We start from the raw sequence: 15,601 nt of genomic DNA, 5'->3' as shown, positions 1-15,601 counted from the left end.
CCATCCCTCCCACGGGTAGTGCACAATTATAGTTGTATGTGGTGGGCAAAGATCTCGTAGTAAAGATAAGAGAGGTGGAGGCAGAGGTCTTCAGAAAAAGGTTTTGGGATAAGTATTTTGCAGTATGTTGCAGTTTGTGAATAAGTTCCTGATTGACTCTGTTAATCACATGTATGAAATGTACTTTTTCTTCCAGTTAACACTCCTGCAGGAACTAGCCATTGTACATTGTATGTATACTACCATCACTCAAAGGGAGGTGACAATGAGCAACATGTTGGTGACTGCTGACACTCTGGATAGCATCTTGACGGACTCGGTAAGCAACAGGTTCTCACCGACAGATGGTGATCGTTCATTCAGTCTTGGAAAACCTCAGAACCTTCAGGGCAAAGCAGAATTACCTCTAATCATTCAGTCAGATCTTTGGTATTCCAGATAGTTCCATCATGGTCTGCAGCCAGTATGGAAACTAGCAGTGTTGCGATTGAATGGTTAACAGGGTTATATAGATGGCTCTCTCAAAGTATCTGAAAAAATTTGCACAGGATGATTAACTTGTCGCCACGATGGATGTGAGTAGAGACTAGAGCCTGGCAGAAGTAGTGCATGGGAGATGCAATGGGGCACAAAAAAAACCAAGATATTACTGACATGAAAAAGTCTAATCAGTTACCCAAAGGAAATAGAAGGGATTTTGTTGGATTGGGGATATCATGGGAGCTACAAGAAATATAGCAGCTCTTATAACGAGAACACTGTCTTAGTTTTACAGTGGGTGGGAATGTAGAAATCAACAAAACTATATATCAGAATATTACATATAGAATATCATTTGACAGAGGCAAGATTACGGCCGCCACCTCAGTCGTGTGAGCTGGTAGCTCCTGTCCTCCTACACCCGTGAGGAAGATGTGCTGTGGATAGTGAGAGGACGAGAGGGTGAAAGTGGGTCTGAGCACTTACACAGGTGTGCGAAGCTCAGTCCTGGTACTATTGGCATGTTCAGGTTTGCTGCAACAGCTATTTTTTATTATCTCAGCAAAATCCGATTTGGATACATTGTAGCCGCAAGGGTCCGGGCGTAGACGCCGAGCCGAGAAGCAGCAACTGTTGCAGGAAAAACTACTGGAGAGTCGATAACAGGATATCGCAGAACACCGATAATGCCGCGTAAAGGAGCTAGAGGGAAAGCCCAGGCCCTGGCTGATGGTGCTACCGCTGCTGCTACAGTGGCAGCCGTTGGAACTGTCTCCGGAACGGTAGGAAAACCGTGGTGCCGCTGAGCCGTAAGAAAGCCTCTAATCTCAATGATAAAACAAATAAGGGCGAGAGCTGTGCCCGTGGTAACTCTACGGGCATGGTTAATCCCGCAAAATGCACTATCCCACAAATGTTCTCACAAGGCAAAGGTGGGAAGAGTGGGAAAACGGGGATCCAGGGTATTCTGAATCCCCAAACAGACAAGCTCCTAGGAACATTGGGTGTTGAAGCTGTTGTTGGTCCCCCCGGTCATCATGAAGGAGAGTTCAGGTGCTCAGCAGATTTCTCTGTATGACGTTATTGCCGTGGACAATTTAATATCTAGCAGCAATATGGATCTGGCTAACGGCGCTGGTAAAAAGGATGGGCGCAATCCTGCAGGAGTGAACAACAGTGGGGTGAACCCCTGGAACAGGGTTGCCAAGATACTGAACCAGTTGTGCCACAGAAGCTTTGTAATGATAATAACATTGTGGTTAGAAGCGAAAATGGCTCGGTTGGCTTGGCTGGGGCTCTTAATGGGACAGAGTCACTCAGTCTAGATTCACTAAAAAATGAGGCGGAGTTGGTGGATCTTGTGGATAAGTTCTTGTCATTATCAGATCATTCAGATATATCCAGTGAGGAGATGATGATAAATGGGAAAACGCCTATGGCTCAACATTGGGATGAACTGAGTGAGCATAGTACTACACCCCCTGAGGATACGGGAAGGGATTCATCAGAGGGAAGCCCCCAGACAATGCGGAAGAAAAGGGCTTTGACAGAGGAGTCTTGCTACTTTGCCAATTCCTCTTTACCGGTGCAAAAGTCAATGGTTAGAACCCCGGATAAATCTGACCCCTCTGTGGTGCGAAGAACACTAGAGCCATCAGAAGAGGTATCCTTGAGTCTAATATATCGAACAGTGATTACTCATAGGGAGGAAACGCGATTAGAAAGCCAAAGGACACAGAATGTCTGTCGGAAATTACAAAATTCAGTACGGCGCATCGCCAAGACTTGCTCAGAGTTTACTGCAAGAATTACCGAGGCAGAAGCCTGTATTTCGTATTTGGAGGATAAACTAGCTTCACAAAAGACGATGAATGAGACTTTACGTGCAGTGAAGGATGATATGCTATGGAAACTTATTGATTTGGAGAACAGAGCTCGGCGGAACAATCTGCGAGTCTTTAAAATTCCTGAGGGGGTTGAAGGACAGGACCCTCGTAAATTTATTATTGAATTATTTACTGAGGCATTTCCAGAATTAACTCAATGGGACTGGCAGACAGAGGATTCAGAGGGCTCACCGTTTTCCCTTTTCTGTCCGGGCCCGGCCAAGTCATTCGGCAGAAGTGGCTAAACCAAGGGCCATACTGATTTAATTTAACAACTTTTTGGCACGAGAAGCAGTTTCCGATCTGGCCCGCCCCGATAGGAAAAGAGTTGGCAAGGGGGTTGAATTTTTTGTTAGGCCAGATTACGGTCATCAGACGGTAGAAAAACGCTGGCAATTACCTCAGCTTATTCTACCATTTCAAACTAAGGGGCCCCAAGCTTTCTTACTACAACCAGCCAAACTTAAAATCATCCATAAAGGGAATACTAGGTTTTTCACCTCTGAAATTTTGGCGAAAGAGTTTCTGCAAACCCTCAAAGAAGGATAAGGAGGGATTAGGTTTATAGAATTATTATCAAATTTGCAGCTTCCTTTTGTGCTCCTATGCTTAATTATTTGCATAACTCTTGTTTATGAAGTTGTATACCCCCCAGCTGTTGCAACAGGTTATGTCATGGGGGAAGAGAATGAGTATGCGTACTGTCTGTTGCCTATTGATCTGTAGGTTAATGGTTTTTTGTTAGGTTCAATTGTTGGGGGACTTCACGGGTGTGGGAGGGACTTTTGGGTGTAGGGAGCATGTCACCGCTAGGACTGACAGTCCTAAAGCCTCAAGGTAGTGGGGCTGTAGGGTGTGCTGTTGGGGTGGTGTTGGGGGGGAGGGTGGTAGAGAGGGTAAGGAGGAGGGTGGGGAGTAAAAGTAAAAGAAAAAGGAAGATTCATAGCAGCAAAGAAAAGTACAGAGGGTTAAAAAGATTTGCGTATAGGCCTGTAGGTACGGCAACCTTGAATTTATGGCAAATTTAGGTCTTCGAATATGCACACTGAATGTGTGCGGGTTAAATAATTATAATAAAAGGCAGAGGGTCTCCAGAGAGCTTCGGGTGATTCAGCCCGATGTGGTGTATCCACATTGGGCTGATGTTGGGCCATTGTGGAATGTAGGACAGGGGGGGTTATATTTACCCTCGGTACAATATACAGCTCTAACCTTCATGAAGCCCCAATATTGGAATATTTGAATGGGGAGCTTGCTACATGGCCCATTCTGTTATTCTTGTGTGGGGATCTTAATATAAATTTGACCTCTGCAGCTTTTCAAAATTGGGGGCGAAACTATAAAGGTAGGAAACCCCGGGTCATCAAGACTCTATTTCAATTACTAACTGATCATGGGCTATTGATGTGTGGAACAGCTTGCATAGGCAAGACCCAGGATATACATTTTATTCACAGCCCCACAACAGGCTTGTACGTCTTGATTATTGTTTTGTACCTACATCAGTGTTTACTGGGCTGAAAATCTGTGTATACCCAAGGGTGACCTTGGACCATGCACTTGTGGTAATTGAAATCCCGGCACTTGCTTAGTGTGTAGCCCCGAGAACGTTTACATTTGACAGGAAGCATTTGATGGATGAAAAATTTATTGACACATGAAGGTGTGGATAAAGGAATTTTTGCAAATTAATAGACACTCCGCGTCCTGAGGGACTGTATGGGATACATCCAAAGCTGGATTTAGAGGGGAAACACAGAGCCTTGGGTATTTAAAATATAAATTAGTGAAACAGGCATTGCAGGTTTTTTATGATGAGCTTAAGATTGTCGAAGAGGAATTAGTTCACGGGTTAGCTGCAGGATATAACATCACACCACTTCAGAATAATCTAGCGAGATTTAAGGCCAAAATTAATCTAGAATGGAGCAAGGAGAGCGCCATAAAATATCAAACATATAGAAAAGAGTTTCATGAGTATGGCGAGGCCACGGCCTGATGTTTAGTCTAGAAATTGCAAATATAAGAGGACGAACAAAGAACGGCTGGGGTTATTGTGTCTGATCCCTAGGAAATTCTTATAGTGTTTCATGATTTTTATACAGAATTATATACATAGAACGATACTGGGGGCCTTTCTCTGACAGATATGGGAATTCCAGCCACTCTATGGGGCCAATTGGCTCAAACGGATGTTGAACCTATTAGGATGGGGGAATTAGAGCAGGCCATACATTCTCTTGCAGTAGGGAAAGCTGTGGGACCAGACAGACCCCCCTTGGAAGTATTTAAGATCTTTTTTCAGGAGATAAAAAATGATATGCTTAAAGTTTATCAAACTTCACAAAAAGGGGTGATTCCACGAACCTGGTCCGAGGCCAATATTTGTGTGTTGAAGAAAAAGTGGAAACCATCTGAATTACCGGGGTCTTATTGTCCAATCTCTCTTCTTAATGCCGCCGGTAAAATCTATGCAAAAATCTTGGCCACACGGTTGGGAAAAAATATACCATCAATAGAATTGTTAAAACAACACAGCTTTATACCTGGGAGAGGGACCGTAGACCATGTGCGTAGAGTAATTACTCTCCAAAATATCGCACAGGTAGGATCTCGAGAACTTGGCCTGATTTTGCTCAATGCCGAAAAGGCGCTCGACCGGGTTTTGTGGCATTTCCTCTGATGGGGACTGCAACACATGGGTTTCGGGCAGGGCTATATACATGCTTTAAACGCCCTTTATCATCTCACCTCAGTGTAAATTTGCTCAATGGGATATCACTCAGAGACCATCGCGATTTCTAGAGGCACACGACAAGGCTGTCCTTGTTCACCACTTTTATCTGCACTGTATATTAACCCTTTTATTCTTATGCTAGAACAAAGTAGAAAGATTTTACCTTGTAAAGTACAACAAGAACAGTATTCTGTAATGGTTTATGCCAATGATATAGCGATTGTTACTTGTAATCCCTGTCTCGCTATACCTGAAATAGAATCCCTGGAGCAGAAGTTTGGGGCACTTTCTGGGTATAAACTTAATACTGCTAAAACCCAAATTTTATGTACAAGTCAAGCAATGGATGGGGATGCTAGGTGTGTTAAGGAAGCTATCTATCTGGGTATTAAGATCCGTACCTCTGTTAAAGAGATTGTTGAGGTTAATTGGGGCGATATTATTTGGGGAGTAAAAAGCTCACTTGAAAGGTAGGAGAATCTCCATCTGTCATTAGTGGCAGAGCTAACGTTCTGAAAATGAATGTCTTACCGCGAGTTATGTATTTTTTTAGGGCTGTGCCCCTGGAGGTATCCTATAAACAAATTCAATATTTACATATTTACAATCTCTCTGTACTAAGTTTATGTGGGCCCCTTGGAAACCTCGTAGGGCTGCTCGATATATGACTCCTTCTTGAGAAAGAGGAGGATGGTCTATCCCTGACTTTGCTTTGTATTACTATTCCTGTATTTTGGTTAATGCACGTATTTTACGTACTGGAGAAGAGATTAGTAATCTGGCCAAAGCCCCCTCAATTTATCAGATAATTCTAGGGTCAAAGGTCAAGCATTGCCTATTCAAAAGAGTGGACAGCAGTTATTTTAAAAGAACGCACTTCAAGGTATTAAATGCTGTGTTTAAAGTCTGGAAGACTGTACAGAAAAGCTTTGAGATTCCAGTACTTTCCATGTATACCCCCACTAATACCACAGGAGTGCTGCCCCCGATCTTCTGGGACCAGGTGGCCTTAGGCTTGAGAAGGAAGGGGATTACCTGACTTGGCGACTTATATCATGATGATGGAAGATTACACTTATTTGCGGAGTTGGCGGATAAATTCCATCTACCCACAGCTCAATTTTTTAAATACTTACAAGTAAGGGACTTTCTGGGAAAACACCCTATTTAATAATCCACATTTTGTAAAGCGCGAACAATCACCCGTAAGGGTCTCTAGGCGCTGGGGGCCGTCGGGAAGATTAAGCAAGCTATTTCCCAGAGTCACGTGGTGCTGGACTAACCTGCCGCCGGAGCCAGGGATCGAACCGTGATCCCCAGATTCCAGCGTCAGTCGCCCTGGTCACCGCCCCACACCTCTCCTACCTATCCCATATTTGCATTATGAAGTTTAAAATTGTAGAATCTATTAGACAGCAGGGAAACATCGAGCTAATTTATAAAACACTGTTAGAGGGCAGAACGGATGATCTAGAAATATATAATATGAGATGGAGAACTTGGTTGGGGAACCCCGAAATCTCATTGGAAAAATCCATTGATTTGACAGGGAGGATCTTTCCTGCAGCCAGCCTTAAAAGTTAACATTATAAAATGTTATCCAATTTGTATCATACCCCTCTTAAAATGATGAAGTGGGGGGTCAGCATGGTGGGAAGTGTTGCCGCTGTGGAAAGGATAGTGCAGACATTGTACACGTGTTTTTTGCATGTGCGGTATTGGACACTCTGATAGAATCTATAGAGAGGTTTTTGTCAGAAATAAGCGGGGACTGTGTTAAAATTTCTCAGTCTATGATGTTGCTTGGTAATGGGGAAGATTTCCGCCAGTGGCAGCTACTATATGAACACCGTTATCCTATTTTTATGGGCACGGTGGTTGCTCAGTTGGCAATTGCCTCACTTTGGCTACAGCAAGAGGCTCCGCCCTTTGAGATGTGGCGGGCCAAGTTTCTCAATGAGTACCACATGGAATACAGTTTATATCCTGTTAAAGGATATAGAAAAAGGAGATTAGGGTTAATGATTTGGGGGGTAGTGAGGGAGTATATGACGGGGTAATTAAGTCTATTATGTATCATATAGTTTGTACCTCATGTTAACTTGATGTCGAGGGCATTGGTTAGGATTGGGGCTTAAAATGGGCAATGATGGAAGTCTTGATGTATGTGTTCAGTTATGTATTATTTATTTTGCTGCTATGGAATTCGAATAAAATTAAAAAATAGTCGATCATTTGACATAAATATCATGTCCTAAATGTGGCAATAATGTTTATGAACAATGTTTAGTACAGAGTATTATGTCAGTCAATATTCTGACCATGCTATTCAGGTACAACGCCTTCAATAGAATTTGAAAAAGGATGACAGATTTAATCAAATAAGGGCTGTTAGCAGAAAAATTAGTAGCGCTCAGACAGGCTGATGTACCGTATGAAAATCCAGTATGTAAGGCCACAGGTTGACCTTGCACTTGGGGCCGTTCATTGAAGGCAGAGCCGAAAAACTCTATGTACAGTACTGCATTGACACCAGCTGCAACTGTGTCATAACATTATGTCAGATGGACCTATATGATAGATTATGTGCTAGTTCAGCTGTGTCTGCAGCAAGAAGTTATATTTGATTTCACAGTTTGAAATTCAGCCATAGTATTTCTATTTCAATTAAACTGCAAACACTTAACGTAACACTATATTCATTCACATTATTTTTACAATGGCCTTATTAACTAAGTAAGTTTAAGTAAGTCAGTATTATTTGTAAAGTGCATAGTTTAATTAAAACCATTGCACAGATAAAAAAGTAGTTAACTATAAAATATGGCATGTTCCAAACAGTTTTGTTATGTACACACCGGTTTCTCATGTATTTCCATTAAGAATTCTTTAGGAAGGAGTAAAATGCAATGTGCTGATCTTTTTAACTACCATCTCTGATACTATTGTGGGTGCAATATTCAATTATTCCCTTTTAAAAGTTTTAGTAAGGAGTTTCTCTGCTGTTAGCACTCAAAAGACAACAGTTAATTTTTTGTTATCTATTGTTTGAATGTTATGTTTTTTATCAATCCAGGTCCTTTAGTTTGGTGTAGTAGTACTTTAGAGTTGATAGTGATGAATTATTATATTGATATCAGGGTGTGTCCTGAGGAAAAAAGAAATAGTGTGCCTTAAATGGTCTGCCTGTAGAAAATGAGCGTACTGAACATCATTATGCAATGCACATTAGGGTAAGCATGACACTCTCATACTTTTGGTGGGAAATCTGACACCACCAGCTAAACTATAACCTGCATCTACACTGCACTTCCATACCACACCTTCACTACCTACATCGTACATGAAACCTACATCCCAATGTTTGCTGTTCTACACTCCTGCATCACAAAACACATCAGTTACAACTAGCTAGCATATACTTCTTTCCCCATCACATGCAGCCTAGAGTTCAATTAGCACTCTTTAAATCAGGAGTCTCAAACCTTTCCTGAGCTACTGTCTAATATAGGAATTTTATAAATGCACACAGAGACCAAATAACTTAAACACTGCCCCTAGAGTACCCTTAAGTTCTTCATTCCAGATACAGGGAGCATAAAGTATTAATAGAACAGGAGCTGTAATGCAAAGGTTGACAATTGGGGTCCCTGAGGATCAGTGTTGTCCCTTTGCTCTTGAAACACCTAAAGAGAGAGAAAGAGAGACATAAGAGAGGAAGATAAATAAAACAAAAAAAAGAATGACAAAATAAAGAAAGAAATCAGGAAAGAAAAACAGAAAGAAAGGAAGAAAGAAAGAAAGAAAGAAAGAAAGAAAGAAAGGAAGGAAGAAAGAAAGAGAGAAAGAAAGAAAGAAAGAAAGGAAGAAAGAAAGAAAGAAAGAAAGAAAGAAAGAAAGAAAGAAAGAAAGAAAGAAAGAAAGAAAGAAAGAAAGAAAGAAAGAAAGAAAGAGAAATATAGGAAAAGAAATAACAAAATAAAGGAAATAAACAATGAGGACAAAATACCCAGAGAAAATAGTCAAATGCAGGAAATGAAGGAAGAAAGCAATTAAGAAGACATGAAAGACGAAGAAACAAACTAGGAAAGGAATGAATGAAAATACAGGAAGAAAGAAGGCATGGTAAAAAAGAAGTAGGCAAAAGAATGAAGAGCACAGCAGAGAAAGAATAAAGGAAGAAGGTGAGAGAAAGAAAAAGACAGCGAGAAAACAATGGAAGGAAAGAAAGAAAAAAATAAGAGAAAAAAAGTAGAAGAAAAAAGAAGGGAGAAGATCAGGTCAGAAGTGGAATTAACAAAAGATACTTGTGGATGAAGAAAGGAGAAAAAGAAAGAAACAGAACAATAAGTATTAACACCAAAAGGAGAAATACAGAAAAAGAATAACAGAGGAGGGAAGATGAAGGCAGAGAAAACAGATAAGACTGAAAAAAGAAGGGAGAGAAGGAAACAATCAGAGAAAGAAAGACATTGAGAAAGATGGAGATAGGACAAAAGAAAAGAAGGAGCGAAGGAGGAAAATTAAGTAAGAGTAGAAGAAAGAATATTAAACTAAGAAAAACAGAAATTGGAGAAAAAGAAAAAATGAAAGAAGAAAGGAAAGAATTACTGAGAGACACAAGATTGAAAAAGAGAAGAAAGAAATAGTAAGAAAGATACAAAGAACTGGAAAATGGAGGACAAATTGAAAATAGAGGTTGAAATGAGAAAAAAAGAAAGACAAATATCAAGAAGAATATCAAGCCAATAAGAAAAAAAGAAAGAGAACTGAAAAAGAATGCACAACAAAGGAGGAAAGGAAAGAGAAAGGAAACAAATAGGGGGAAAGCGGGAAAGAGGGAAAAATAAAGAAAGAGGACAGCAATAAAGAGAGAATAAAATACATTGAGAAATGAAAGAGAGACATAAAAGCAAGGAAAACAGAAAGACATGTAAAAAGAGGCTAGAAAGAAGTAGAAAAAGAAGAAATTATTTTCAGAAAAGGGTAGTCTGCATCCTCAAGCACTGTCAGCGTTTGAGTAAATCATAGGAACGGGAGCTGTGTTTTAAATAGCTGTGTTATCAGGTGGGCACCTGTATATTCTACAGCTTGTTGACAGGCAATTATCATATGCGAGCTACTCAATGGCAGTCTGCAAGCTACTAGTAACATGTGATTGATTAGTTGGAGACATTGCTTTTAATCCACCAATAGGAAACACGCCATTGCCTACTCTTTAAGTCTCTCTTACTTCTGTACCTACATTCCTCCTCCTTCAGTGCCCTACATTAACACCTGCACCAGACATCCTATATTTTTTTATTTCTTTTTAAAAACATATTTTATCAGGTTTTCATGCAATGCACAAACAGTTCACCGATACATGGAACTTCATTACCTTAGTCTCGCAACACTTGACCAATAATTGTATCCCCATCCAGACTTTGCCTCGCCCCGCCAAGTCTGTGTTAGTCCATCCATTTGTTCCACATATAGAGTGAGGCCTTTCTAATAGCAAGAGTTATATCCCAGTGAACCCGAGACACAGTTCTACAGGGCTAAATTGTGTTGCTCTTAGCCTATTCAGGCACTGTCAGCCTCTATGTTTCAGCACGGATAATACCGAACAAAATCCCCCCCTCAACTCAAACTCCCTGCCCTCTAACCCCTCCCCGAACCCTACCACCCACCTCCGCTCAGACATGTCGCTTTCCCTAGCCGCGCATGTAATCCTCATAATGTGTTCTGCATACTCCACCCTAGTCCTGTGTCAGTAGCCCACATCTCCGCCAGGGGGACACTCCCACTTCCACGCTCGCTCCTCCCATTCTCTCAACTCACTACCTGTTGTTGCAGTCTCTTATAATAAAGCGGGTACCCATAGCCGGCGAGGTCAGTCATCATCCTCAGTCGGATTCTTGAGCAAATCCACCAACGCCACCCAGGCTCTCGCCGAGTCGCACAATTTGTCGTTGTCAGTCCTCCAAGCTAATTGGAGGCGGAGCGTCCCCTCGCAATCCGCCCACTTAGTAAAGTCACGTAGCCAGCGCACAACGCTAGGGGCCTTGGCCACCTTCCAATGGCTAGTGATTTCACGCTTGGCTAGAACTAACCCCAGGTCTAGGAACTTACTGGTGGTTTTGTTGCGGGAAGTGTGGGGAAACCAGTGCAACAGGCACACCCCTGGAGTATTCTGCAGGTCCCTCTCCGTCACCTCCGTTAGTTTGGCCAGTACCTCTCCCCAGAATCACTGAAGCAGCGGACAATCCCAGAACATGTGTATGAATACCGCACCCTCCAGTCTGCATCATGGGCAGGTAGCGTGGGAGCCAAAAACTCATTAATTTTGTGAGGCGTAAGATACGCCCGATGAAACACATAAAATTGAATAAGTTGGAATCTCGCGTTTCGGGAATATTTCCAGGCCCGTTCCATTAACAATTCCCAAGGTTTCTCTTCTATAGGCGTTCCCAGGTCAGTTTCCCACTTAATACGCAGTCCCTCCAGAGGTGTCCTCAAGCCCTGCGTCAACATCCGATACAAGCACGTCACCGCCTTGATCCTACCTACAGAGGTGACCACATACTGGCAGGGAAGGAAGACCCGTGGTTCCTCTAACCCTCTTTTCCAGTGCTTGCGCACAGCAGCTGTTATGCCCGCGTGCAAGAGAAAGTCCTGAGCAGGAAGTTCGTGCCTCTGCATGAGGTCTTGAAATGGTAAAAGTGCACCATCTTCATACAGATCTCCAATGGAGGAGATCCCCGATTCCTCCCAGTCATGTAGCCGCTGTCAATCTCCTCCATGGGGGAGCTCCTCACAGAATCACACCGGGATCTCAGGGGCATATGCCAGGCTCCCTTTATTGCGTCGTATGGCCCTATACCAACATTGCCTCAGGACCCATAGATCCCTGGATACCTCACGTTCCCGCATCGGGAGCTGTAGCAAAATCCGACTCAAGTGACAACGCGCTAGGTCCCTTCTTCTCTGGTTTGTCTCCATTCCCAGCTTCCCTGCCAGCCGTTGTGTGAACCATTGGAACTAGGCCGCATTGTAGTAAGCCTCAAAATCCGGCACTGCAAAGCCTCCCTCCCGACGCGGGCGCATCATGGTCGGCAGAGCCACTCTTCTTCGTCCCGTTCCCCACAGGAAGCTCATAACCGTGGAGTTGAATTGGGCAAAGCACTTTCCAGGTATCCAAATCAGCAGGGTAACAAAGTAATAAAGTAAACGGGGGAGGGTTATCATTTTTAATAATGCAACACGCCCCGCAACCGACAAAGGCAGGGAGGCCCAGAAGTCAAGGTTACTCCTGGTGGAGCGCAGAGCCCTCCCTATGTTACCCTCAAATAAATCGACTGCCTCGTGGTAAATTCTAACCCCCAGATCAGACATCCTATAATTTATACCTACATACTGACCAACAACTCCTGCACCACCACTGTCACTTTCAATACCCGCCAAATCCTAAGTCTCACAAACTCTATACAGCTTATCTCAAACATAAACACAACATCCCACACCGATACCCATAAAAAATGCAACAATAAAACTGTTCTGCTTTATCTCTGATTCTATTGCAAAATAATGGTAAACTTGGTTGTGATTTGTGTAACTATTAAATACATTTTTTGCATATTGTGTTCAGAGGTTTTGAATTGTGAATACATCTAACACACCTTATACATTAGAAAAACATTAATCTGGTCAAACGGAAAAAGTCATAAAATCTCAAATGTTATCCACTCTATTTTTTCTGCACATTGACAGTAAAAGAAAGAGAAGTTTATTTCACAACTAACGGCAAAAGAAAGCTGTAAATACATAGATCAATTAAAAAGTAAATGAGCATTCATCAAAGTAAATATTTCTTTGTAACAATATGATGCTCAATATATATCTAGGAGAGAAATCAGTGGATTTCAACGCAGGTCTATGATTGTTTCACCTCTTTATATATTTTGCAGAGCCTTTAATAAGACTATAACAAACATTAGGCCCCTGATTTAGAGGTTGGCGTACAGGTTATACCGTTGCAAATATGACGGAGTACCATGCCCTCCATGCTTTTGTCCACCTGCCTTATTTACAGGTGGGCAGACTACAACTTTTCAATCAGTGGATTTCTTGATGGCTCAGTCAACCAAAGCTTAGAATGATTTTCTTTTGCCCATCACTGCAAAAAAACTTGCCTGTGAGGGACAGGAAAAAACAATAATGATCTCCACACCTTGGGAGAAAACTCCCAGAGTGTGGAGGTCATGAATCTTTTGTTTTTCAGAAACTGCCGCTTCATGGGTTTCTGAAAAAAAAAGTTAAATAGTTGGTGAACGGCTGTCAAACCGAGGATGGCCATCCACCAAACCTTTTGTACCTTGATGGAAACCGCTGTGACAGTGGTTCCTTTCAAAGTACAGAGATGATCGCTGGGTAAGAAGTCAGCTTGAAACATAACAACTCAAATACCATTGGGGTGGCGGACACAATGTCCTCTGACACCCTGGAGGACACTGCTTTGCCTGTCAAATACAAAATCAGGCCCCAAATTCCATATTTTCACTCATAAAGAACTTCTGAAATATCTTAACAAAGGTAGCAATATTGTAACACCGAGAATCGGATTCTTCTTTACATTCCACAGGTAGGCAAGGGCTGAGAACACAAAATAGAGTCAATCTGTATATAACAAACTTATAGATTCAAAGGTAAAGCTCTCTCATAGATCTTGATTTGTATTTTGTAGAATGAATTGCCTATTTTAGTACCTGATTTTCACATAGAAATGTGTGTGCATGTCTGTACTGGTTTGCGTGTGTAGTTGTTTATGTGTGTGAGAAACTGAGAGAAGAGAGAGTAAGAAAGGGGATGAGAGTTCGGGGCTGCACTCATTTAAAATCATGGACTGGATTGGCAAAAACCACAGAAGGTAGGTGCTGTTTGCTTTGCAGCAGATTCTGCCAAGGCATGTGCTGGGCCTTTTGTAACAAGGATTGTACTTGCACCCATTTCACCCCCACACTGTGTCAAGATGCAGTACACCATTTGCTAGGAGGCTAGGGCCCATACAAATGAGGGAACACTTTTGTCCAGGTGTTTCTGTCAAATTACTAAGCACTGGCAAAGGCAAACTGGATCGCAGAAAATGTCTAACTCTAAGGGAAGCGGTACAAAGGTAGCACACCTACCGAGGCACACTTTGGGAGGTGCTACGGAGAGTCTCAGAAACCCAGTCATCCCCATGAAAATGAAGTTAAGTAATGTACCCACCTACAAATGTGTTCCGATATGCTGGCAGTACAAAACAGAACAGCAGCTTGGAAGTGCCACACATCTTTCACTGTTGCACCCTCTCTGGCCTCTGAGACTTCAGGACTGCACTAGCAAGGTCATGTGTTTATCAGGATCAAGATACAAGGAGATGAAACAACTGTAGACCTATTTCGTAATACACCACATTGTTATTAGCATGTAGTTCATGTATTATACCATTACAGTACTGTTGATTTATTGACATTGTGCTTTATCATGTATTTCCATGTATTTTTATCTAACACAGTCCATCCTAATTAGAGTGTTTAAAATAAATTTGTGTTAGTCTTAAAATAGGTAAAATATTTGTAAAAATAAACATTCATTGTTTTTAAAACCAGTTTACCTTTTGTTCCGCTCAAAAAGATATTGCAGTCTCTAAGGCCAGTATTGTTTTGAAAAGAGGTTAAATATTTCACAAACTCATACCCCTAGTACAGATATTTTATAAGTAGAAAACACTAAGGTAATCCAGGTCTAGAGAATAGCCAAATAGAATTATTTATTTCTGATGATATATGCCCCGTGCCAATACAGAAAGCGACTAGGTCGAATAGCTCGCACCTCTCAGCCTGTACCAAGCAATACATTTGGTGCACATCCTAAATGGTATCAGTCACTTTTGGATACCTCTGCAGTGCAGAAAGACATTCATTTATGAAAAAGAAAAGTCTTTTTGATGTGAAATTAAGAAAAGACAAGAATTTCTGATATTTTAATGGACTTATTTATTCATTCATTGGGGGTACCAATATATTTATAATTTTATTATGACCCATTTTTATCCTGTAAACTTTCTTGCTGCTAGGGGTCAAGAAATCTCAGGCTACAGCCTTATTTTCAATCTGTTTTGGCAACTGCTGGTTCTACTTGGTCTATTTCAAGGAGTGATTACATTTTTGTTATTTGCTCCGCTTCTATCTTATTGTTAATTGAGTCTTAGGGCCTGATTAGGAGTTTGGAGGACAGGTTTACTCCATAACAAACGTGAGGGATATTCCGACCTCCGTATTACAATTCCAATATAGCCTATGGATGGAACATATAATATGGCGGACAGGATATCCGTCACATTTGTGACGGCGTATCCCATCCGCCAAACTCATAATCAAGCCGTTATTGATTTGTTCAGGCATCTCCTGTTTCACAATATTCCCTCTATACCTGATCCATGGTACTTAATACTTGTTTTGGATTTGTTTTTCTC

The 15,601-nt window shown here is 41.6% G+C and overlaps 1 protein-coding gene across 1 annotated transcript in view; it reads left to right on the top strand.

Annotated features, from left to right (window-relative positions):
• The window catches only part of LOC144792914 (uncharacterized), a 53,902-nt gene that overhangs the window by 35,580 nt on the left and 2,721 nt on the right, over positions 1-15,601 (top strand). The window contains exon 6 of the mRNA XM_078668116.1: positions 197-319. Within this exon, the coding sequence (XP_078524242.1) occupies positions 197-319 (123 nt within the window). The remainder of the gene's footprint in view (positions 1-196; positions 320-15,601) is intronic.

Source organism: Lissotriton helveticus, chromosome 11 (genome assembly GCF_964261635.1).
Source record: "Lissotriton helveticus chromosome 11, aLisHel1.1, whole genome shotgun sequence".
Taxonomy (NCBI): domain Eukaryota; kingdom Metazoa; phylum Chordata; class Amphibia; order Caudata; family Salamandridae; genus Lissotriton; species Lissotriton helveticus.
The sequence above is the reverse complement of the archived record's forward strand: the minus strand, read 5'-3'. Positions and strand labels throughout refer to the sequence as shown.